Source organism: Gobius niger (assembly GCF_951799975.1).
Source record: "Gobius niger genome assembly, chromosome: 1".
In the NCBI taxonomy this organism is placed as follows: Eukaryota; Metazoa; Chordata; class Actinopteri; order Gobiiformes; family Gobiidae; genus Gobius; species Gobius niger.
The window spans coordinates 8,616,384-8,640,962 of NC_136852.1; the positions used below are offsets into that span (position 1 = coordinate 8,616,384).

The following is a 24,579-nucleotide window of genomic DNA, read 5'->3' on the forward strand; positions in this document are numbered from 1 at the left end:
ATAGATATATTTCTATGATTGAAACCTTTAACTGGAGGCTATTTTAAAAGGTACAAAAAAAACTACAGAAAATTTAACTACTTAAAATATCGGCCTATGTATCGGTATCGGACCACAAAAATCCCTATCGGTCGGGCCCTAATGGATTTTCAACATTTAAATGAAGGCCTGTGTTTGGAAAAGACACTTAAAAAGTAAAAACTACAAACACAAATACAAGTCACCGTTTTCTTTGCAGAGATAAGCTAACAAATCAATGGCACCATGACGCAGATGATTTATAGAATCAAAGTCTCCTCTCCGGATTTCAGCAACTAATCAGATTCTTGTATCCTCCCACGTTGGCCAATGAGACGGGCTTTTCCTGTGAACCAGCCTGTCACGTCCAATCAGGAGGGAGGGGGGAGGAGCTTGGTGATTTACTTTTGAAAATTCTGTTCCTGCTCTCCTCATTTTGCAAACTAAGAAGAGCTTTCTGGTTAAAGAGGGGAGGGATTTGATTGTTTACTTTAAAATTTCTTTTTATCTCACCTCGCAAGCTTACAGACTATCGCTTTAAGGCTTCCCTGACCTGTCTGACTTTAGCGTTCTATCCCCATCTAAATGTATGGAGAATCCAGACCCTATATGAAAATATGGCAAGGTATGACATTTATATAATTCTGTGGTTTCTTTATCATTAACATATTACAATATTATCTTCATTAGCTATTGGATGTGTTTCTGACCCCACAAAAAGCAGAAACTTCACTGAATATGATTTAGCATTTAGCTCAGGACACTTTTATATACGCTAAATCTTATTCAAAGTAAAATCTCAAAAGGTCTGTACATTCATTAATGATTTCTAACTAGGCTTTGACCTCACTTTTATGTGGTCGATGGCTTGACAACAGCTGAAAACATCTGAATTGTTCATAATTTGCGATGCTTGATGGCTAAATGTTAATGCCTTGCTAACAGTTCGATTATGTTTGGATTGAATGCCGCTTCCTTTTAATTCTATGGTTATTATTATGGGCTTTCATAATAATAATAATAATAATAATAATAATAATGAGGAAGCTTCTGGAATCAATCTATTGAAACTAAATTAAGGAAATTAACTGTGAATAAAGCAACATACTGCTACAGGTATGTTTTTTGATGACAAAACAACATTGTAACATGGTTAAAGCTTTAAAAAAAATGTGCATGATATGTCCCCTTTCATCTCAATTGGATGCACTGGCTGATTATAATTCCTGTAACAATGAAGCTGCGCTCTGATTTGGTTTTGCTATAATGAAAAAAAAAGACTTCTAGACGGCAAGTGAATACGAAAAATGACCTTCTATTAGGCCAAGTTCAAGTATGCGTTTGTAACGATGGTAGTCGTTATCTTCGTGGAGAAGGGCGGCATGTAAAGCAGCTCACTAAAGTGCAGGAGAGAGCAGCGGATTCAGATACTGCAGCAGTCTTTATCCGTTCACTCGACATCTCCACGCCGCCGGGCTCTCTTCCTGCAGCCGCCTCATTCTCTTTCCGAGCCACAGCCACCAGATTAATCCGATCACCACACAGACCGCAGACTCCACATAGTAGCCGTCCAGAGTCGTCACGCAAGTGCCACCTTCCTGTGCGCACAGCTGTAGATGCAAACAGAAGAAACTTTGTCAAGAGAATAGAACAAAAATAGACTAGAGCAGGAGTGTCAAACTCATTTTGGGTCGCTGGCCGAAATTCAGCTCCCGTGGCGGGTCGCGGGCCGCAAATAATAGAGAATTTTTTTCCAATGAATGAATTATAATAAGCTGTGATTTGGTCAAAGCCCCAACTTGACACAAGTAATACATAGTAATCATTATTCATTCACTCCACACTCAGTGGTGGTAAGCTGTTATTGAAGCCACAGCTACCCTGGGGCAGACTGCTCATTTACCACGTGGCTGTATAATCTCTTCTTTTGTCAGTTCCCTCTGCTGGACACATGTGGAACTCGTTCCCCTTTTAAATGTAATGCCCCCTAGTGGCTAGAATGAGCATTCTGGTTATTCTAACTCCGCACAGGAATGGGCTCTGCAGGGTAGGGGCCAAATTAAATCATATCCGGCCCGCGCGCCGTATGTTTGACACCCCTGGACGAGAGTCTGGATGTCTAATGCAGAAGTTTCTGCCGTCAGTGCTGGACATGAACTCAAGACATTGCACAAGTCTGACCAATCAAGTCTGGCTAAGCTTCCACATTAAGAGGGAATAAATAACCTCTGTTGTGCGTCATACAGACATGCAAGCCAAACAGCGCCTGAGAGCCAACGCAACAGTGACACGACAGAGATGGTGCGACTGTACAGCATCACCCAAAATGATAAACAGCCATTAAATTTTATTTTCTAACAGCAAGTACATCATTGAATTTGGTAGTAATGTGACGTTCATGACTGACCTGCTCTTTTGAACGGCTCTTTAAGGTGAACAATTCAAACCCATCAAATCTCAATTGCGACAGAACTCCTCTGAACAAACACAATTATCAGCCCAACAATGGAGCAGGCAACACAAGTGAAAGCTTTGTGCACTAAAGTGAAAACTACATGCACTAAAAATGGTTGTCAGACAGTTGTAGCCTCTTTTTATTAGTTGTGGCGCAAGATTTATTCACAAACAAAGCATAACTATCAGTCTCATTGCAATTTTAGATTATTTAAATTTTTTAAAAAGTGTGTACTTTATCTATCGTGTCTTAAATACTGTGAGTTATCTGGCTGGTGCCACTAAAATGTTATAGTCTTTTGAACGGCTCCTAGTAAAGAGACGTAAATCCCATCACCAGAATTTGGCAATTACTTTAAAATATTAATTCTCTTTGCTTTGTGCAGTCACAAAAACAGCAGCAGAACAACAACTTGTGCTGAAGGATTTGTCTTGTTATAAACTCCCAAAGCTTGCTGTATTTCTCGCTCCATCATGAATTTTTCATGCTGAAACTTTGTAAGCTTAGTGGCAGGTTGGTTCGCTGACGTCACACACAGGCACCAAACACGAGCAGAAGGGTTTGGTACAAAAACACCCATTACCTTTTTTGCTCAGAAACCATTGGATTGTTACTGTGAGAGTTATTAGCCAAGGTTTATTTGTGAAATTGTTTTATGTAGGTTCATTGCACTGCACCACTCAAGCAGAACAAAGCAGTCCTCTACGTTTAGGTGGGCCAAGTGTAAGATTCCACTAGTCAAAGAGTGGAACTAAATGGATTACTGGCTAAAGTCCTTGATACACTCCACAATTTAAAAGAGTCTCATCACTTACCGCTGCAGCGTCAGGTGAAGCACAGCTCTGTCCCGCAGCCCCCTGGCACTCCTTCGTGGTGAGTGGATCCACCAGCCACAGAGCCACAGTGGACGGCCAGTTGGCCCCCAGATTAGTGACCGTGTTCAGGAGCGTCATGTACGTCCCGCCGATCATTGGGTCACTGACTTTGGCGTGGAAAGCCATGCAGGCCACATACATACTGTACACAGCCACCTGGGGAAATGAGTTACAAGTTAGAAACAGAACCATGTGTTTTGATACATTTTTCACTGATAAAAAGCTAAACTAACTATCTTTTTGTTAGTTCATGTAACTTTGAGAAAGGAAAAAGGCAAACCTGATGCAGGGCGTAGCTGAACACTACAACAGCAAAGTAGTAAACAGGAAATCCATTTTCATGTTTGACGCTTGGAGTCCACCACACGAGCAGAGCGTACTCCAGCCCGATGAGCAATCTGCAAACACGCACAGGCGTCAGTGTGTTCGCCACATTTAGTTTAATCATTCTCAGCGAGTTCAGAACAGACCTAAAAGGAAAGGCCTTGTAAAAGATGTCCAGCGGCCGGGGTCCTGCAGTGTATTTACTAATGATAACGGGAAGCATGATCTGCAGAGGAACCAAGGGCACCGCCAGCAACGCCAACTGCTCTTTAGGAACCCCTTCTTCCACCAGCTTTAACCCAGTCACTGCATCTGCAGCGGAGAAGCCAATCTGACAAAGCACAGGAACACAATTAGAACATTTATAAAAAACATTGTATATAATTGACACATCTTTGCCTACATTATATGAATAACAAATCATATTAAGTTGCAAAGAATCTGAATCAGTTTATTGCCATTCTCAGCAGTTAATTGGACCGTAATATTAGATCTACCAAGATTATCAACATCTGTGCATAAGTCATGTGACAACATCTCATTATTTAGCTCTGAAGAACAAGTTGGATTCCAAAACTGCTTTAAAAATGAAGATCCATTTATAAAATATTATGTTGTTAAAATCTATGTGGATCAACCAAGATGCTTCACCATTTTCTATTGCTATAACATGACGGAAGTGAATATTAGACACAGTACAATACCTTGGCTGTAAGAAGCAGGAGACAAAACGTGAAGACGGTGGGCATCTTGATGATGGTGAAAAGTAACTTGTAGGTCTCCATGACGCCCTGCGTTTCCTCCTTTGCCTTTTTCTTCCCTTTGCCTGGTTCATTTTCCCTTTTTATAATCGCAACCAGGGTTGTGGACGCCATGAACACCATGCCCCAGAAAAACAAGAAATCTGTAAACAGAGAAAATGAATATCTATTTTTATAATCTTAATATAATATCTTCTCAGGGCTATGGTGACCACCTCATAAAGCAGTAAAAGTGGGACAAGCTACATGATTTGATGGACATGGAGGGCTGGACAGACACAAAATTGCAAAGTCTATCTAAAACATTGTCTTCTCATGCTGTAATGTCCTTAAGGTTAACTGTGTAATGTCCTTAAGGTTAACTGGATAGCAATGTGTTACATTCCAAGCAATGTTGGACACTTAAAAGAACAAGCTGCTTCAAATATGATCATAATAATATAATCACATCGCACATACAATTTCCAAGAATTAATGAAGAAGTGGGACAAGGTCTAAATCAGTGTTTCTCAACATGTGGGTCAAGGCCAGAAAGTAGGTGGGTTAGGGCCTTTGTCAAAAATAGTCTTTACAGTTATCCTTATGATCAATGCTTGAACCAAGAGAGCTTTGTGAAATAATGCATTTCTCTATGAAATACGGCAACAGGGCTAAACTGCAAACTAAGTAAGTGCTTCATCTGTGAATATGCAATAGTACAACAAATTGTGTTGGGTTAGCCCTGAAGCTCTGCGCCTTTGCGGGCCAACCAGACCGTGCGTGTCTGAGGGTAGGGGAAACCAGAGTGCTGCCTTCAGTGCCTTCTGGGTTTGTCTCCGTTTCAGAGCGTGGCGTCCTGCACTGGTCAGCTCCTCCACTGTGTTTATTATAGGTTGAAATCTTTTTTTTTTTTTTTTAAATGAAGGTCATGACTTGTTATAGGTTGACCTGTTGAGAAGTGGGTTAAAACGGAGCAGTAAAACCAAAAGAGTATACCTGATAAAGTGACAATGCCTGTGTCCTTAGGCTCTGCCCTGAGGTATTTGTTGCAGAAGTCAGCAGACTCCAATGCCAAAAAGAGCACATTGCCCAAGAAGTAGCCCGCCGTTTGGCCGACAGAGTTACAGGTGGACGCGTAGCCTACGTTTTCCCTGGATAACATAGTCAGGGCCCAGCCATCTACAGCGATGTCCTTAGGGAGGAAAAACGATGATAAAAATGTACCTGGATAATTTATAGCTTTTGATAATTACCTGTGTGGCGGCCAAAAAGGCGAGCATGAAGAAAACTGCAGTTAGTGTTACGATGTCAGGGCCTCCCTCTCTTTGTAGCAGATCGTTGACAGAAAACGATAAATAGATCATGAAGATACCAAGAAGGTACTGTGTGGGCACCAGCCATGACTTTCTGTAAAAATGAGATGGATTAGGGAACTGTGGATTTAATGTGACGATACAAGGAAAGACAGTAAACTGTAAATTACCTTCGACCAAACCTGGTGAAATAGAGTGCATCCACAAGAGGGGCCCAACAAAGCTTGAGGCTAAAGGGCCAAAAGACAAAGCTAAAAAACGCTTGGTCTCTATAGCTAACATTTTTACCCTGTAGAATGAGGGGGATGCTCCCAGCCAGCCCTAAAGGAATCCCCTGCAGTATGTAAAGAAACAACAGCAAAGAAATATTCCCCAGCTCGTCACGAACACCCGGGCGTGTCTTTGAATTCCTCCTGTGTGAGCTTTCAGAGTCCGAGGATCTGATCAAACCGTCTGATTCCCCCTCCGGTTCCGACTCTGAGGAGATCATCTCAGTTCTGTCACTATCCTTCAAGTTTTCTGAAGCAGCAGCTGGCTTCCTCTGCCGCCCATTTGTACGCGTAAGAAGGTCCGTGTGCTCCATTGTGGAGCTGCAGGCATGAGGCTCAAAGGGCTCTGTTCCGATCTGGAAAAGAGGATGAAACCATTATTAACATAACAAATATTAATGTTATAGTGCCGTTTTTGCCAGAATATAAACTATTAAGTAGGGTTACATAATACATACCCTTAAAATGTGCAAAAGTTCTATTTTTTTCTTACATAATTTTCCCAAATTCATTCCATTTTAGTCTTGTTTTAAACCTGACTAAGTATTATTTAAGCCTCGTTTTGACACATTTTTTTATGAAAACAATTTTCTTACAAATTTTGTTAAATGCTGTGGAACATCTGAGTGCAAAATTGCAGTATTTTTCCCCCCACAATTTTAAAAGCAGTTAGCATTTTTCTTCCTACTAAACAGTCAATGTCCACAAAGCCATGTTGACAGTTTCTTTTACAACAGGCATTATACAACTTTGGAAATATATACATTTGATAATGATAAATGTAGTTTCCAAAGATTTCATGAAACGTCAAAAGACTTTGTGGCGCTGGAATGAACAGGTGCACTGTTGGCAGGAGGAGGGAAAAAATAATCACAATATAGTTAAATTACATTTACCTGAATCTCCACCAACGATTCATTTCGAACATAAGACATGATGTCATTGGCAAGACATGCGGGAAAAGTACAATCTCTCTACAAGACAAGACGACAGCACGGCATGCATACCTGGTGATGGTGATAGCAAAACTAAGCAACATCAACACAAACTGGCGAATCAAATCAAGAAAACCACGGTAAAATTATACTTCACACAACTACAAGTCAAACAGTGCGTTAAATGTAGAAGATAAGGCTACAAACCAGAGGAAAAACGGCAGCAGCGAGAAATTAAACGGGTTACTTCACTAAACACCTGCAACAACAAGTATCAGGATTCAGGAAGTGTGAAAGTGTAACACTAAACGGCGTCCGACGGGGCACAGATGACGTGTCTAAACCGAGCTCACAAACGTTCCGCTTTCCGCAGTTTGTTGTATGTCAAATCTATGTGCAAATAAGTCAAAATTAAACGATTAAGGTATCTCGTGTACAATAAAAAAAAAAAAAATGGAGGTCCAAAGAAATTTTATAGATTATAGATCGCAGGTGGTAACTACAGGGTTGTCAGTAATTTGTAATTTTCCATTCATTTTAATTAAAGATTATTTCATTTATGCATCTCAGTTAGCTGTTTCTTGTTTACAGTGTTTCCCAACCAGGGGTACGGGGACGCCTGTGGGTACAAGCAATAGCAGGGGCCCAGTCCTTGGAATGATTTCCAATGATTTTTCATGAAACTGATAACTGAACAGTATTTCAGATTTCAGTTTCAGATTTTGAAAGAAAAGTTTGTTTTAATAATGTTTTGCTATAAAAGGTTGGAATTTAGATCATTTTCTAAGTAGTTGGATTAACTCTCGAGGTCAGGTGTACTTTGAGTTGAAGTGAAAGACTGAAGAGGGGTATGCAAGACAAAAAAGGTTGGTAATTGATCCACTGGTTTATAGTAACACTTAGACACAATTTAGATCTATGTTAGACCAGACTTAGTCCTGATTTGATATTCATCCAGGCACTTGAGTCAAACAGTCAAAATCTGTCAGGTGGTACTTGGTGTGAAGTTTGTGAGGCTCTGATCTAAGTTACAGCATACAGTACGTTGTAATTTTTTGTAACTGACAGAGGCCATTTACGAGAGAGCAGCTGTTAAACAGTAATAATTAATTATCAGGTCTTCAGGACATCCCAGTTGCTTTCCAATTTCATGGCTATTTTAGATCTACTTCCTGCACATGTGGCTAGTTCTTATAGAATGTGGGTGAATCCTAGCCATGTAACAAGACCACATCTCATTACTGTACAATACCTGGGCAATTACCCATCAACAAAGCCCTAACCATAATTCAAATGTTTGAAATGAAAACAAAAGGCCATGAGATATAATAATGGCTTATATCGCGCTTTACAAGCCTGTGTAGTTTCTCAAAGTGCCACTCTGCACCATCTGCACCTCTGACCATTCCCAACCACTCACACAATGGGTCAAACCTTGTGACCCAAAACTACTGAAAAACCTTAAAAGTCATGATGCATGCATTACCAGTTTAGAGTAATGAATGACCACATGCTTTTTCTTGTGTCTGCTCTGAGTGCATGTGAAGCTGCTTAACCCATGTGACAGAGCAGGAGAAAGAGTGCAACTACTGTTCAGAGCAGTGGTTCCCAATCGGTGGACAGGGATTCTTTACCAAATACACACATAACAAAACACTGTTAATACATTGTTTTGACAGTTTTATGATCATTAAGATGGGGGTTTCAAGAAGATGGGTGATACTTTCTGCCAAAGTGCCACCCATCTTTAATGTTAGTAATCGACAACTCAGTGGAAATATGTATGATGGGTAATGTATTTTTATTTAGCTTGCAAAAAGGTTTTCTTAAACCACTTGTTTAGGCAATTCACATCTAACCATGTCAATACAGGTTGTTAGAGGAATACAGGTCAATACAGGGAGTCTGGTCAAGTCAAATCGTTATTTATGATTGTCCACAAGAGGGCGCTTGTGTACATTTCTTCAGTCATTTCTGTGACATTTCTTCACATGACCCTGATAGAAACATTTTACTCTATTTAGTGCACGTGAACATCCCTCAAAGAGATCATGTGATGTCAGACTTGCATCTACAAAGAGTCTTCAAAGGTTCATGAAAGTGCATTTTTTGTTTTGTTTTGTTATTTTTGACATGGTCTAGAATAGGCAATGGGCGTACTGTGAGAAGAATATGTAAAGAGGGAAGACACGCATTTTGTCTGATGAACGCCCAAAACGTCACCCAGATATAAGCATTAAACATTTTGTAAGAGCAAACCAAGCTGTGCGGACCCATTTTTCTTGTTTTTCTTACTGTGAGAAGAGAGAAAGTTAGAACATTTGTGACTGGCTTCAGTTTTATACCGTTGGTGTCACATTCCTTTTTGGCTTTCAAAGAATTCGGAGTTAAAGGTTGTTCAAGAGACTACAATTAGAACTACTTGGCTACTTTTACAAACTGTGAAAATACTTACAAATTCTCTATAGGTGCATTGAGTTGCCCTGTGTACAAAATCCGCGGTATAAATCAACATGCCTTGCCTTGCCGATAGGCCTAATCTGCCTTAGAAGCTCAAACAACAGTAGTATTGTGTGTGGCTGAAGACATTATGACCTACTATAGATCTGTGGGCCATTTCTGCCAAGTATCACTATACTCTATAAGAAATAATAAAATGAAAACACTCCTTGAGTACTGAGGATCTGTCAAGTGTAGGACAGATGAAATATAAAGTAATGTGGGGAAAAAAATATACACAGAAAACTACAGAAGCCCTAAAGGGTCATAGAATAAGATGTTTATAATATACAAGCATTTTTTTTAATCATCTTTGGAAAACAACTCTAACCTTTAAAAACAAAGAGAGAGAGAGAGAGAGAGTGAGTGAGAAAAAAAGGTATTTTGTTATTGTTGTTGTGGTTATTCTCTGCAATAAAAAAGCCTGTATTATAAACATCTTATTCTATGGCCGTTTGGGGCTTCCCTAGGAAAAGTGTTTAAGATAATATAGTAGAAAATAAACTACAATTCATTGAAATTTGATGCACTTTCATATGTCAATACTGAGATTTACTCAAGGTGAGGGTGCTGGTATTTCAAAAGAAAGTAGAAGTAAGATAATGAGTGTGTGTTGAGTCTACTCCATAAAGTAAAGTTAATAAAAAGAAATGTACAACCGACCTCTGGACACACATTTCTTAACCTCTGAAACCCTCACCTGAAACAAGCGTATTTACTCCAGTTCGGCCTGACCCAAATATAAAAGCTTCTCAACTGCAGCCTATAGGCGTGTTGTGTTTTTCATCTCTTTTTAGTCTGTTTTTTGTTTTCTTTTTGTCTGTTTTTTTTATTGCTTTTTTCGTCGCTTTCCCCCCCTTGCTTTTTATGCTCTTTTGTTACTTATTTGTGGCTCTATTTATTTATTATTTATATGTTTTTGTCGCTTGTTTATTGTGCTTTTGTTGCACTTTTATTGTTGTATTTTCATCCTCATTTTCTTCGTTATTTTGACACTTTTTCAAAAACTGTTTTTTTAGATTTGGGTAAAGCCAAACTGGAGAAAATGTCCTCGGTTCAGGTGGGGGTTAAGATGTTAAATTACTGAAGAACAATTTGCTATGAAAGAATTGACAGATCACCTATTAGATAAATAGTAGGGGTTTGACACTTGAGTAGATGAATAAAGTAACATTATTCTATTATTGCCTATTTCTGTAATTAAACCAATGTTAGTCCATCTTTTAGGCTTTTATCTATTCGAAGAGGTGGCTGAATATTTTCACCCAAGTGAAGCCCTGCCCCAGGAGGAGCTCTCTGAAACTATTTTTTGTGATCTTGTGCTCCACCCCTTAAACAGAGTCACATTTATGCACATGTTTGCAATGTGAAAGTTATTTTCCAAACAAGAGAAGAACAGCTGCCTGTCTGTCCAGTGTCCACTGCACCGCTGCTCTTTCGCAACAGTAGTCGGCGTGCTGAGCCCGAAGCGGACCGTCTCTGCGCTCTCACGGAGAGCTCCTTCCACACGTCAGTCCTCCATGGCTCTGTGCAACGGAGAGAGCAAGGTCAGTGCAGAAAGACAGGAAGAAAACAGACCTGGTGCCGACAGCTCGGCTGACTTTAAGCCCGAGTACTGTAGGTTTCCCAGGGTAAATGATGGCCTGTGTATCTCAAGGGAAAGTTGTGTTGTATGAAGGGCTCAGGCTGAGGGAGTCCGTTGGAGAAACGTTAAGCCTGTTGCAGTGTTAACGCCACATAAACATGATGTTCTGTTGAGGCTGATAAACCTGCGAGTGTTTCAGTGATTCTCAGTTAAACTGAAGAATTTCACACATAGGCTCAGTCCACTCGATTGTATTTCTCTAACGGGGACTGGCAACACCACCCTTTCCCCCTTTACACCACCGCGTGGGTTTAGCTTAGCTCGGCTATCTGCCTGGAGCTAACGTGCTAACGTTGATTACTACTGTTTACCTACCCGTGAGCTAGCATGCTAACGTGTTAGTGCGTAGCTAGATTTAGCCGAGCTGTCAAAATAAAGCGTACAAGGGCAGCGGCGTGTCAAATAACGAAATAAAGCTACAGAAAGATGCACCGATGTTGACGGAAAGAGGAGAAAATACAACGGTGGCGTGACTCGCGCGAATGTCACTTTCACTTTGAGTTATAGTTTATCAGTGGGATACTTATACATCCATGATCAGACCGGTTTGACAACACACACGCTTCAGTGGGGTGTTTGGCAGTGTCTTCAAGTACCTTTGTAGTTTTAATGCAGGCTGAGTGGGGTCGTCTCCTTACGCTGACTACTGTTTTGTGTCTTTTAAAACGATAAGATCGATTCTTTACTTCAAGTTTCTACGGGGCAGGAGTAAAACCACGGCGGAAGTTTTCCACAAACCACGTGGGCTCTTGTTTCCACTTCTCTGCTCCCATAACTGTCAATGATTACACACTGACATTTCTTCACTCAAGTTTCAGTTTCTCTGTCCATGTTGAAAGTGTTTTTTGGCTGGTAGGGCTTTATTTGACAGGACAGTTCACTCAAGGTGCAAAGGGGCAGCAAATTGTCAGTCTGGAATTGACAACGCTGAGGACAGGACATGCTTCTTATAACAGTTTATCTGTCAGATTTAAACTCATAGCTGGCTGTATGACATTTAATTTGATAGTCAACCAGTCCACATTTGACTGATTGTGACTTGTGGTTTCATGTGATTTTACTCAGTAATTCAGGATTGTAGTGATGCTCACATGTGCATAATTGGGTTAGGGCTTTTACCTGATTTCACACAAATTTTCAAGCTGCGTGACTTTAGACTGCAGGCTTCCTGTCACATGATGTGTAGACATCTTACTGTCAAATACTGAATGTATTTTTCTGTCTATAGCTGGAGATCAGCCCGGCAGAGCAGAATGGTTCATGCGAGGGGGCAGTGGCTATCCTGGATGCAGGGGCCCAGTATGGTAAGGTCATTGACAGAAGGGTGCGAGAGCTGTGCGTGCGCTCAGAGATTCTCCCCTTAGAGACTCCAGCCTTTGCCCTACGAGAGCAAGGCTACAGGTGAGAAATAGCACAATTGCATAAGTGTCTATTTTTATTCTGACTGTATTTTAATCTTGTGTTCTTTTCCGCACTAGAGCTATCATAATATCTGGTGGTCCAGCCTCCGTATATGCAGAAGATGCCCCGTGGTTTGACCCTGCCATATTCACAATTGGAAAGCCTGTTTTAGGAATTTGTTATGGGATGCAGGTATTATACTTTATAGTATAAGTATTATACTATACTTTTTTTAATTTACATTGATTGTTAGTCAACATGTATTAATATAGTTTTTCGTAATCTGTTAGAGTTGAACTGTATCAAAATAAATGCATGTCAATTGTTTTAATTACAGATGCTGAATAAAGTTTTTGGTGGTGCGGTACAAAAAAAGAGTGTCCGTGAAGATGGCGTGTTTAGTATTAACTTGGATAACACATGCTCTCTCTTCAGGTAATTCTGCGTGTGCGTTTGGCGATTAATTGTGCTTTGACTATAGATCAGATCTGACCCTTGTGAGCTTAGGCAGTAATGTGATGACAAAATGCAATAGAGAATATGTGTGTCATGTCTTAACATCGCAACAGCATGGCAGTGAGCAATACATCCTGATTGTTTCAAACTCCTAACCCGGATCAAACCATGCTTAAGAACAACATTTTTACACTACTGTCATTTTAGTATTACAATCACACGTGTCAAAATATGTTATCTAAATTTAACTTTTCCTTAATCAGAGGCCTTCAAAAGGAGGAACTGGTCCTCCTCACCCACGGGGACAGTGTGGACAAAGTGGCTGATGGCTTTAAAGTGGTCGCTCAGTCTGGAAACATAATTGCTGGTGATAAAACGTTCATTTTGCATAATTCTGACATTGTGCTGTACAGTACAAACAAGTCTTCCTTTTTTTTGCTCCTCAGGTATTGCCAACGAACAGAAGAAACTTTATGGAACACAATTTCACCCGGAAGTAGACTTGACGGAGCGGGGCATGGTCATGTTGAAAAACTTCCTGTTTGACATCGCGGGATGCACAAATAACTTTACTGTGTTGAACCGTGAACAACACTGCATCAATGAGATCAAGGAGAAAGTTGGCACGTCAAAAGTCCTTGTGAGTTTTAGTATTTCTGTAACTTCTCTTGTGTAATTTAAAGTAAAGTATTGTATTTACTAGGTGCTATTAACAGTATTGCCTGGCAAATATGTTGATCATATAATGGGCTTATTGTAGACTCAAAGAAATGTCAGCCAAAATTTTGCAGATATGGCCGATTTCACACCTGGATGTACACTGTATCTCCTGTAAATTACTCAGTGATATATTTTTTTTACAAATACATTTAAAACAAATGTCTAAAGAAAAAAATAAAAATAAATAAATAAATATATATATATGAATATATAACCGCGCTGTCAAGCATTTGGCAGTAATACTTGTCAGTTATGAGATTGCTTACTTTTTTTTTTTACATAGATTACATAGACCATATACATACTGTGTAATATCTTTGAAATGGTAAAATACAGAGTAAAAGCTTTGAGTAAAAATCCTCAGCAATGAGTTCAGTATCATGTGCTTTACTATGATTAAACGATTAAAGCTTGGGTTCCTGTTTAATTAAGTACATTTCTTGTGCAGAGATGCACTGCTAGTATAGATACAGCTGACTTTTATTGATTGCTAACACGGTAGAATCGATGGCTTTCCTTTGATATCTGCTACCTCCAACTTTCTCTGTGTAAAACTGGTCATTAAGCTTTAAAAGTGTTGAGGAATGTTTTGTTTCTAGTGTTTAATTGTGCACCAACATTTACTTACCCCCAGGTGCTGCTTAGTGGAGGTGTGGACTCGACCGTGTGCACAGCGCTCCTTAACAAAGCACTGAACCAAGAACAAGTTATAGCTGTTCACATCGACAACGGCTTCATGAGAAAGCGAGAGAGCCAGAGTGTGGAAGAGGCCCTCACAAAGCTTGGAATTAAACTCAGAGGTAATAAAGTTAAGTGTATGGGTATAGGAGTTATAATAGCATATACATAGCATTTAAATGTTGTGTTGTTTTGTAGTGGTGAATGCAGCACATACCTTCTACAATGGAACAACCACCCTTCCCATCTCAGATGAGGACAGAACACCACGGAAGCGGATCAGCAAGACGCTAAATATGACCACCAACCCGGAGGAGAAAAGAAAAATCATTGGAGACACATTTGTTAAGGTAAAGTCTGATCAATTGAAACTGTTGGACTTGCTCAAAAAAGCCAACATACTAATTAAGTAAGATGCATTATCAGGTTTCTATTGGTGACTGAGAAGCTGTTTACAGGCACATAGTCCCCAGGATAACACAGCGGTCACATTCTCTCCCCATTCCCTTTTACAAAGTGTGCACAAAACACAAGCTTTGCACAGGCAGGGAATAGTACGAAGAAGAGGTTTCATCTACCGATCTCACTTATTGTTGTTTTGACTTTCTGGGGAAACTCTGGTGCATCCCAAAGGAAATGTAAGTCACTACAAATTATTTAAACCCTCCTATTTAATTATATATAAATGAGTAAACCCAGAAAACACACACATTTGCCTTCATGAGTCAGCCACTCAGTGTTCAGACCGGGCTGTGACATGACTGTTCTAAATGCTTCCTCTTGTCGACATGAGGCCGAGCGGCTGAGAAACCTCCTGCTGAAAAAGGAAACTACCCCTTGAGTTTTCAGTGGAGCCGGTGTCAGGGGACACGATGTGCATAGTGTAAAAGATATGTGCGTCCAATACCACCGCTCCGCTGTTTTGTAGTGGTGTTAACAGTCCCTGAGGCTCCCCAACATGTATCAGTGACATAGATGTTTACAATCCGTCTTGAGGCAGCCAAATTCTAATTGATTCAAACAAGAGGAATTCTGAAATATCCATGTAGATGCAAAAGGTCCAGCTGTGTAATAAAAAAATTGATCTACCTGGATGTTTTGGGATTTTATTTGTACTGTATTTTCCTTTTTAAGTAAATGTTCGTGTGATTTGTAGGTGGCCAATGAAGTAATCGGGGAGATGAATTTGAAGCCAGAGGAGGTCTTCCTGGCCCAGGGCACCTTAAGGCCTGACCTGATCGAGAGTGCGTCTCATTTGGCCAGTGGTAAAGCAGAGGTCATCAAAACTCATCACAACGACACAGAGCTCGTCCGAAAACTCAGAGACGAGGTAGGACAGCCTTCTAATGCTACTTGCCTTCTTTTCTTGATTGAAAAATAATCTTCATTTACGAACTCTACTCCATTGTTCTCCTCTGTATTTCCCCTTCTAATTGTTACTGCTTTTACAATCAGGGAAAAGTCATTGAGCCGCTTAAAGATTTCCATAAAGATGAGGTTCGAGCTTTGGGAAGAGAGCTCGGCCTGCCTGAGGAAATCGTCTGTCGACACCCTTTCCCTGGTAGGTATAAAACATTATTGCATCTGTATAACGCAACGATGTGCTTTAATCTTTTGTCAAATCTTAATGTGAAAGCTTGCCATTTCTCCTGCTGTTATCTCCAGAGCTGATATCCCAGCACCTCCACTGCTCCCTTTGCTATTTTTGAGTTTGTCCTTTTTGTCTGTAGGCCCTGGGCTGTCAATCCGAGTGATCTGTGCCGAGGAGCCTTACATCTGCAAAGACTTTGCTGAGACAAACAACATCCTCAAAATTATCACAGACTTTTCAGCCAGTGTCAAAAAGGTAGCGTTTTTCTGCAAGGCTTTTTGTCATGCATTATTCAGGCCATTTAATATTACTAATGGGGCAACTTACAACATATACCTACCAGTCTTTATGCAGGATTATTCAAAGATGCATGAATAAAACATAGCACAAGCTTTTTGATTAGGAAACAGCTGTATAACGAGGATAAAGGGCACATAACTGGGTTCACATTTCTGTCTGTTAGTGGGATTAAACCAATAATCCTAGTTTTGCACCAGGCTTGTTCAAAACTTTAGTCATGAATGTTCCTCACTTGAGGCAATGCTGTTTTCTCACTTACAGTATCCAAGAATTCTGGCCTTGTTTACCTGCCTGTTGTCCAGTGTGCACATATAAATCCGCGTTTGTTTGCTCCAGCCCCATGCCTTGCTGCAGAGAGTCAAGTCGTGCATATCAGACGAGGAGGAGGAGAAGCTAATGCAGATCACCAGCCTTCATTCACTCAATGCCTTCCTGTTGCCCATCAAAACTGTCGGTGTCCAGGTAAAGTGTGTCCTTCACTTGCACTGATATTCATGACCAAATCTGATCTAAATGTGAACGATAAGAGTCTAATATTGTCTGAGAAAGTGACAGAAATGAATAAAAAATAATCCTAGAACAAAGACAAAACGTATGCTAACAAAGTCTTCAACATGAGGCACTTGACCCTAAAGAATCAACTTGAATCCCAATGCTTCTTTCTTTACTTTTATCTCAGTTAGAAGCATTTGTCTGTTCACTTTCCACTGAGTCTGAGTGATGTTAGTTTTGAAATAGTACAGACGAGTGTTTGTGTCCAAATTACTATAGTGGTTTACCCACTGGCCGCACCCACTAATCATCCCCTCTCATTTCTCTTGTGTCTAAACGAGCAGTTGTAGGAGCTGATGTCACAATGATAATAGGATGAATTCACTTGTAGCTGAATGTTGCCCTGTGGAAATCCTAGCTCTCACCCAAACACTGCTGTGAGTGTGCAGTGGGTGTGTTCCTGTTGCTTTTTGCCTTTTCCAGACGTTTAAATTTGGCTTTAACCTCAAACTGTGAGTCAGGCACAAGACGGCGGCAAAGAACCAAAAGTTTACAGGCTGTACAAAAACAAGTCTCTCCTTTTTTTTTTTTTTACCACTCTCAGACGTCAAACAAAGAAGTTTTTTTGTGGTCTGCTTGAAAAGTACTAAGCAACAACTTTCTTTAATATTAGTTACTAGCAGGGTGTCTCTTCTAGGGGAAAGAAAATTGTTTAAAAAAAATCTCTTTTAAGAATGTTTGTTTTGATTTGACGTCATTCAGTGGAGACATTTTTTTTTATATAGTCTATAAAAACTTCTGGTTTCAGTTGCAGCTTCTCAGAATAATGCTGCACTTATTTGAAATGAAAGAGAAAGCCAGACCTCGCATTTTATCCGTGAGATTTCTTCTAATGTGTGACTTTGTTGCCTCCTTATGCAGGGTGACTGCAGATCATACAGTTATGTCTGTGGAGTCACAAGTAAAGAGTCTCCGCACTGGGAGTCTCTCATGTTCCTGGCCAGACTCATCCCTCGCATGTGCCATAGCATCAACAGGTACAGTTCTGTCGGTCACAGGCTGCTGCTGGTTTTCACAATGGCTCACTGCACTTTCTGTCTGTCCTTTCCAGAGTGGTGTATGTTTTTGGGTCGCATGTAAAGGAGCCTCCCACAGACATTACACCCACCTTCCTGACCACAGGCGTCCTGAGCACGCTCAGACAGGCTGACTTTGTAGCTCACTCTATTCTCAGAGAGTCTGGTAAGTGTGGGGATAATGAATGCAAGTGTTTGTTACGAGATTAACCAAACCCGTCTGAAGCATTACAATAACAATACATTTGCCTTTCTTATTTTATTAGGCTACTCTGGTAAGATCAGCCAGATGCCAGTGATTTTAACCCCGCTGCACTTTGACCGCGACCCTCTGCAGAAGCAGCCCTCCTGCCGGCGCTCTGTGGTGGTCCGCACCTTCATCACCAGCGACTTCATGACTGGGATTCCTGCCACGCCGGGCAACCAGATCCCAGAGGAGGTACACAGACGCAACAGAGAATACAAAATGGTTGACTGTTTGAGGGTTAAGACCAATATATCATATACGATTTCCCTTTTTGAGCCGTAATGTTCCCTCAATAACAACAGACCCGGAGTATATTATCTCAAGCTTATTTCAGTAATCATGTTGAGGCTGTTTCTTCTTCGGCAGAATAAAGGATTTCATAGATTTTATTGCAAAATAGATAAAACCAAGAACTGTCCTCTACATTACCTCCACAAATCAATCCTGAACACGTCTGCGTTCAAAGTCTGTTCATTACGGTGCAATTGATTTGTTAGCCTGCTACTAGCTAAAAATGAGAAGTAAAATTGAATGTATGTTTTGATTTACTGCAGAGGGCACTCCAATTCAGAAATGACCAAGAGCCCTCTCATAAACTGTCTTTTCCATTGGTTTATGTAGACTCTCAGTCGTTCACCAATCGTAGTAGAGATTTTCAAATATGGACGACTGGCCTTTTTTGACTTGAAGTGATTCAAGTGAAGCATCCTTAACTCAACCAACCCAGTCCAGTCGACAATATTTGGAAATCTCTGCCACGATGTCTTTTCTGTACATACTGTAGATGTTACTTTTAATGTAAAATATCAGCGCTTAGGTGTTAAAAATAATGACACAAAAAGGAGGCAATGGAATTTCTTATATCTGTATTTTGTGTTTCAGGTGGTGCTGAAAATGGTAAATGAAATCAAAAAGATCCCAGGCATCTCCAGAGTGATGTATGACCTGACCTCCAAACCTCCTGGTACCACAGAGTGGGAATAGAGCACACCTGATGTTTAGAGGAAGACACACACACACACACACACACACACACATACAACACTAGGGCTGCACAACACGAGAAAAAAGACAACTCTTGAATTTTGCGCAAACCATTTCAACAGTTTGTTAGTTTATTGTAAACAATTTCTTTAAAAATGAGGCTAAATCAAATCCTGACCAAACATAACATGGCACATTTTTATGTTACCACCTAGTATTGTTTTAAGCCATCTTAGCAAAAAAATGTGTGAATCTCTGTCAGATGGAAGACCTTGTGATTTTGCGATTATATTGTGGCTTTTTGCGATCAACTAATGTCATGTAAGGATAATCTGGCGTTATATTGTGCAGCCCTACACCCCGCCCCAACACGATGCACAAACACTGATCTCAGAGAGGGCTGTCCTCTCCTCTGTCCTTCCTCCCTCTGTCCACTCCAAAACCCCGCTCTTCAACATTCCCATGGAAGGCAGACTGTACTGTGACGAAGACGACTCTGCTCTGACGCCACATCTTCTGGGTCTTAATATTTTGCCAATAAGAATTGAATATTGTTAGTTATTATTGATTACTATTGTATTTTATTCACGTGCGACAATTATTTCTCTGAAAACTGCTGCTTCCGTAAAGGTCATACGACTGTGAAGGCTCAGAAAGTTGACTTTGATGTTGTGCCTCAGATTGTGAGATGTGTGATTTATTAAAGCTAGGTATATACAGTATGTTTGTGCTCTCAGTCGTCCAATAGTTTCCCATCATAGGAGAGGTTCTCAAGGTTGTCAAATGCACTGTGTTCTGCCCCTCTTCCCAGAGGCTTCGTCATACTCATCTGTTCCATATGTAGACACAGAAACAGCAGAGCCCTGGTAATTCAAATTAGGTGTATGACGGCCTTTTGGTTTCTCCAGCTCGGTTAAGTGGTTGGGAACTGGCATAGAATAAACAAAAACGTAGTGAGTTTAAATTGTATCTAAACGCTACATTTTAAGCTCTGCTCACATCCACAGTTAAAAAAAAAAAAAGGAGGTAAACTAGAACAATCCAGGGGCGCAGTCTGAGACACAATGAACAGTGCCAACCACAGCCTGACAATTTATCAGATAGTTTTGTCTTCGATAGTGCCGTTAGTTTTGCTACCGTGTTGATCGGATGCATAAATAGAAAAATCTAAATTCCAGTTCAATGTCTCACCTTCCCCAGCAGCAATAACAGTAATTAATCTGATTTACACTAAAATGGCCTATCATATTCACACCATTAGCCATGCTCCACATCTGGAGATATCGTATAATGACCACGAAGGAACCTTAACCCTAATAGACTGAGAACAGAAGACTTAAAATGTCATGTATACCGTTTGTTTTTAAGTGCATCTTATCTGCTAATAATCTGGATTGCCAAGATTGAACAGTTGAGCAAGAAGCCTCTGAGAAGAGCAGAAAATCTTAAAAAAACATCTATTACGACATATACAGTAGGACAGTTTTAAAACTTGACAAAGGCAAGCTCTCATTCTTTTTCTTTGTTTTGGTTACATGACAACGTTCTCCGCCTGAGATTACCCTCTTTCTGCCTGTGTTCTGCGTAGCCTGTCAGGTGTAAGGAAACCTGAACAGAAAACCCATGTGACCAATCTACATGAGCTAATTTTTTGCCAAACGTGGAGAATGCTGTGATGAGTTACTTGTCGGCAGTGATGACTCTGGCTGACCGTCACCGAGAGGCCCAGGTGCTCAGCCAGATGGCGCTATTCGGGATGTGCCTGTTTGTTTTTGTGTTGTCTTACTTTCAGAGTTACGTGGCCTAACTTGATCTGGAAAAGCTCCAGTACTGTCTCTTTTATGCTGCAATTGTTTCATAAAGAGTGAATTTGGCAAGTGGTGAAACCTTTAACAGACATTAGATATTAAAGGTCCTGTACCGAGTTTTTCATCCATCAAGTCAAGTGAAATTTGATCTAATCTCTTGCCATATGTTGTATTCGTAGACATTTGTGAAAAACGAGATGCCCTATCATATTATGAACTACTTAAGCCATCGAAAATCAGGGAGTAGAGCTGATGCACTGTGAGCAGACTAGTTGTCGACATTACTGCACAGATACTTTTAACTCCATTTAAGTGAAGAATTTTGATGTTGGGAATGAGGGGAGAAAAAAGAGGGAAAAACGTCTGGTACAGGGCCTTTATCGTAAGTAAGAGTATTGTGTAAAGTAAAAGTTCAGTATGCTTGGTGTTTTCCGTTGCTGCCCCTTTATGTGCAGAGGCATTTTTTGCACATCTTTAAAGTTTGCATTGACCCCTGTTCTTCCCCAGCTCAGTGGTTCTCAACTGTTGTCGGACACACGGTCGACCTATGAACACCAAAAAAAAACAAAGCAAATAAAAAAACACAAAATTAGCAGTTTTTGGCAAAAGGTTTTGAAGAAGTTTACCTTTATGAATCATTTCCGTAGTCCCTCTGGGGGTAATACAAGTGTGATGATTGGTGGGTCTTCATTTCCCCCGGTGCCTTTGGCCAGAAAACCACCCTTGCAAATTTCCCTGCACCGGGTAGGAGGCCCCAATACACACTAATAGAATCATGAAGACGAAGCTAACAGGCTAGCGGGCAAAGCTGACTAGGGGCTAGCGCCACTTTAGCAGTGTTTACAGCCAAGTTTGACTGAAAACAATTATCTCCATTGTGTAGTGGCACGACGTATAATATCCCTCTCTCCCTTTGTCTTTTCTGTCAGCGTAGTATTTACTCTCACGGACAATTAATGAGTAAAAAAAAACAACATGCTACGACATGTGCAGTGGCGCTTGTGGCCGGCCTAGGGGCACGAGTTAGTTAAGCCTTAAGAGAATAAAATCAAACTGGTATTTATCATACTTGAGGGTCCAAGCCCCTCCTTCCTCGGGCCACTTTTGCGATTGGGCTGAAGCGGTTTTCTTGCTGGACCAGTTTGTCGTGTGGGAAAGACCTGTCATGCGTGGCTACACATTGATTGGATGTGAGAATGCACAGTTAAGCTATTACAACAACACTGCTTCCTGCTTTGTTTTCCATCTACACCCTCTCGGACTACTCCGTTTTCCCCACCCACTGAAAAATGTTCCCGTGTTCCACCGGTTGAGAACTACTTCCCGTACATATATTTTGTATTTTGTTACTGGCTTGTGGTCAGGTGGTTGATATGGCTCGAACAAAGCTCCGCTGCGTTTCTCTTAAAGACATTTTTAGCTTCACGATTCCGTCACCCCCGCTCCTCTTTCCGTCAGACCTCTGAGTGCTCAGGTTTAACTGGGCACAGCTAAATGTACAGGTTAACTTGAAATCTCATTCCTCCGTAGTAGTTTTTTGAGCCCGTCGCCCCACGTTCTACACCCTTTATGTCGGAACAACGGCAAAATGGAAATTAATTAACTTCCTAACATGTCTTAACTGCTATTTTAAGTGTTCTTTTTCATTCTCCTCACATGTTTATTTTGTTATCTTCATGGAAATCGTTGGCTTGACAAGTTCATGATTTTGTAGTCAAAGATTAACTGCAATATTGAGAAAAAAAAAAGAAAGAAATTAAGTTATGCAAATAATGTCTAATGTCATATTTTTCAACTATGTTCTCCTTAGTAACGTGCCTCAAACCAAGCCACTGCATGCAGTTTCAACTACAGTGACATTTGTACAAAGAAAAACTGAGCTTTAATAAAGATCTCCATGTTGAAACGTAACACTGGCCTATTTTCTTTCACTGGACTTATTTCTGCTCACTCCATGCCAAAATCTCGACCTTTAAAAAGTGTAATGGACTGTTATTTGTGAATTGCGCAACACCATTTTGCGCAATCTTCACTTTTCAAAGACAAGCTGTACGAACACAAGAGGTGGGTTTGCAAATATAGAATCACATTATGTTCATTGCGAATAGATTGACTAAAAAGATTGCATGTTTTGTTCAGATAATTGTGGAAGCAGAAGGAAAACCATGCATCCATCCAAAGACCAGAGCAGGTGTAGAGGCTGTGAGGCCACAGGAGAGAGAGAGCACAGGTACATGCAGAACAATATAGCTTCAAATCTGTTAGTTTCAAGTTATGTGGAGCCAGCTTTGACTACACTGCAAAAAGTATTTAACTAGATCAGTATAAACATCTCAATTTGAGCATAATAATCCAAATTTTAGTTGTTTTGACTAGTTAAGAAGTTCTTGGGCATTTGTCCTAGATTATTTCACTTGTTCTGAGATGTTTCTGACTCGTTTCGATACATTTCGTCCTTATTTCAGGTCATTTCTTTGCCAATGGGGTAAGAAAATTGGTCTTATCTCATTGGCAATTTTACTTTCTTATTTCAAGCGAGATTTACCCTAGAACTGGTCTGAAATGTCCTCAAACAAGCAAAGTAAACTCGGTCCAATCAGGAAAAGTGTCTAAATGAGTGAAAACCACTCAAAACAAGATACATTTCCTCAATTCAAGTCATTTAAGCCAATGCTTGATATTTACTTTTTGTAGTGTATGAGTTTGTTATTGGCATATCAAGAGGCAAGGGTTGTTTTTCAGATGGGATTTTTTCTTTGAATCAAACAAAATCTGTAAACAAATTTAAATGTCTGCTTTTTTGGGGGTTCAAAGCTCAAAAAAATGGACCAGGTATTAGATATTGAAAAATTAAGACTGGGAAATCTGGTGTTCTTAGGTGTTTGTGTTTTCAGGAACACTTTTGTTCTGATGGGATGGATTGGGGGAACAGGCCAAAACATTTGCCGGAACACCCTCATTAAACACCATTATATCTGATCATTCTTTTGCCGTATCCTCCTAAATATTACCCGGATCCTTTACCCTGAAAAACTGAAAATTGGGGGATCAAATTAAGCACTGCAGGTAAGCCTATGGAGAAACACTGAAACATTGCAAACATCTTATTGTGAAGATGAAGCTTTTTATGTTGTTTATGGGTGAAAAAAAAAAGAAAAAAACATTTTGCTGTCTCATCTTACGTGTATTTTAATTTTCTTATCTTAGATCTACCTATATAATGATAAACAGACAGGGTTCAGGTGTAGCCGACTGTAAATGGTGTGCATTAGTGTCCCTGCTGACTGGCTTCAATGTGACAAAACAAGTCACCCATCATCTCGCTGCAGACCGACACCCGAGGGACCCCTGCCATTTTGGAACAGTAGCAACGCAATAATGTTGCGTCAAGCTTGTACAAGTCGACACACGCAGCTGCCAATTAGCATCGATAGCAGCGCTGGGCAGACTAAGGCCCGGGGGCCATGTGCAGGCTGTTAAGCTTATTAATCCAGCCTGGGAAGCATAAGGCTCAGTTTAGATCAGTTCTGAGAATCGCAACCTCCAATTATGATGCTTTGCTTAAAAAGGTGACCAAAACCACCGTTCTTTCTGATACGTATAAGGCAATACAATACATAACTGCTCCTTATTAGAAGCTAGGGCTGGACAATTCATCAAAATTGAATCAAAATCAAGATCTCTACTTTGGTCAGTCTCGATAATCGTCATGTCTGTGGTGGCCTCTGCTCTCCACTACGCTGCCGTGTGCTG

The 24,579-nt window shown here is 40.4% G+C and overlaps 2 protein-coding genes across 3 annotated transcripts; one reads left to right on the forward strand and one right to left on the reverse strand.

Moving 5' to 3' along the window:
- Positions 1 to 1,051: 1,051 nt before the first annotated feature.
- slc33a1 (solute carrier family 33 member 1) lies at positions 1,052 to 7,160 on the reverse strand. 2 transcript variants are annotated; one of them, XM_079566408.1, is made up of 9 exons: positions 6,891 to 7,026; positions 5,896 to 6,350; positions 5,666 to 5,819; positions 5,409 to 5,604; positions 4,377 to 4,576; positions 3,819 to 4,003; positions 3,629 to 3,746; positions 3,289 to 3,504; positions 1,052 to 1,628 (listed from the first exon to the last, which is right to left on the reverse strand). In XM_079566408.1, the coding sequence occupies exons 1-9, from the start codon at positions 6,927 to 6,929 to the stop codon at positions 1,461 to 1,463; spliced, it is 1,731 nt and encodes a 576-aa protein (XP_079422534.1). In that variant the 5' UTR covers positions 6,930 to 7,026; the 3' UTR covers positions 1,052 to 1,460. The 2 variants fall into 2 exon arrangements, with proteins under 2 accessions (XP_079422534.1, XP_079422535.1); XM_079566409.1 differs by lacking the exon at positions 6,891 to 7,026 and adding an exon at positions 7,137 to 7,160 and having other exon boundaries at positions 1,053 to 1,628.
- A 3,682-nt stretch (positions 7,161 to 10,842) lies between these two features.
- On the forward strand, positions 10,843 to 19,971 carry gmps (guanine monophosphate synthase). The gene is made up of 16 exons (XM_079561412.1): positions 10,843 to 10,975; positions 12,302 to 12,474; positions 12,552 to 12,666; positions 12,812 to 12,909; positions 13,194 to 13,297; positions 13,377 to 13,570; positions 14,285 to 14,450; positions 14,527 to 14,678; positions 15,485 to 15,658; positions 15,784 to 15,889; positions 16,059 to 16,174; positions 16,556 to 16,681; positions 17,633 to 17,748; positions 17,823 to 17,953; positions 18,054 to 18,226; positions 18,917 to 19,971. Exons 1-16 carry the CDS (start codon positions 10,949 to 10,951, stop codon positions 19,016 to 19,018), a joined length of 2,073 nt encoding a protein of 690 aa, XP_079417538.1. The 5' UTR covers positions 10,843 to 10,948; the 3' UTR covers positions 19,019 to 19,971.
- The last annotated feature ends 4,608 nt before the right edge of the window (positions 19,972 to 24,579 follow it).

Excerpts from the sequence above, each read along its gene's own strand:
- gmps (XM_079561412.1), top strand. The coding sequence starts at position 10,949 with ATGGCTCTGTGCAACGGAGAGAGCAAG. Across the intron at positions 10,976-12,301 it reads TGTGCAACGGAGAGAGCAAG|CTGGAGATCAGCCCGGCAGA; the intron begins GTCAGTGCAGAA and ends TTCTGTCTATAG. Across the intron at positions 14,451-14,526 it reads GCTTGGAATTAAACTCAGAG|TGGTGAATGCAGCACATACC; the intron begins GTAATAAAGTTA and ends GTTGTTTTGTAG.
- slc33a1 (XM_079566408.1), bottom strand. The coding sequence starts at position 6,929 with ATGTCTTATGTTCGAAATGAATCGTTGGTGGAGATTCAG. Across the intron at positions 4,577-5,408 it reads AGGCATTGTCACTTTATCAG|ATTTCTTGTTTTTCTGGGGC; the intron begins GTATACTCTTTT and ends CTCTGTTTACAG. Across the intron at positions 4,004-4,376 it reads TCCTGCTTCTTACAGCCAAG|ATTGGCTTCTCCGCTGCAGA; the intron begins GTATTGTACTGT and ends GTGCTTTGTCAG.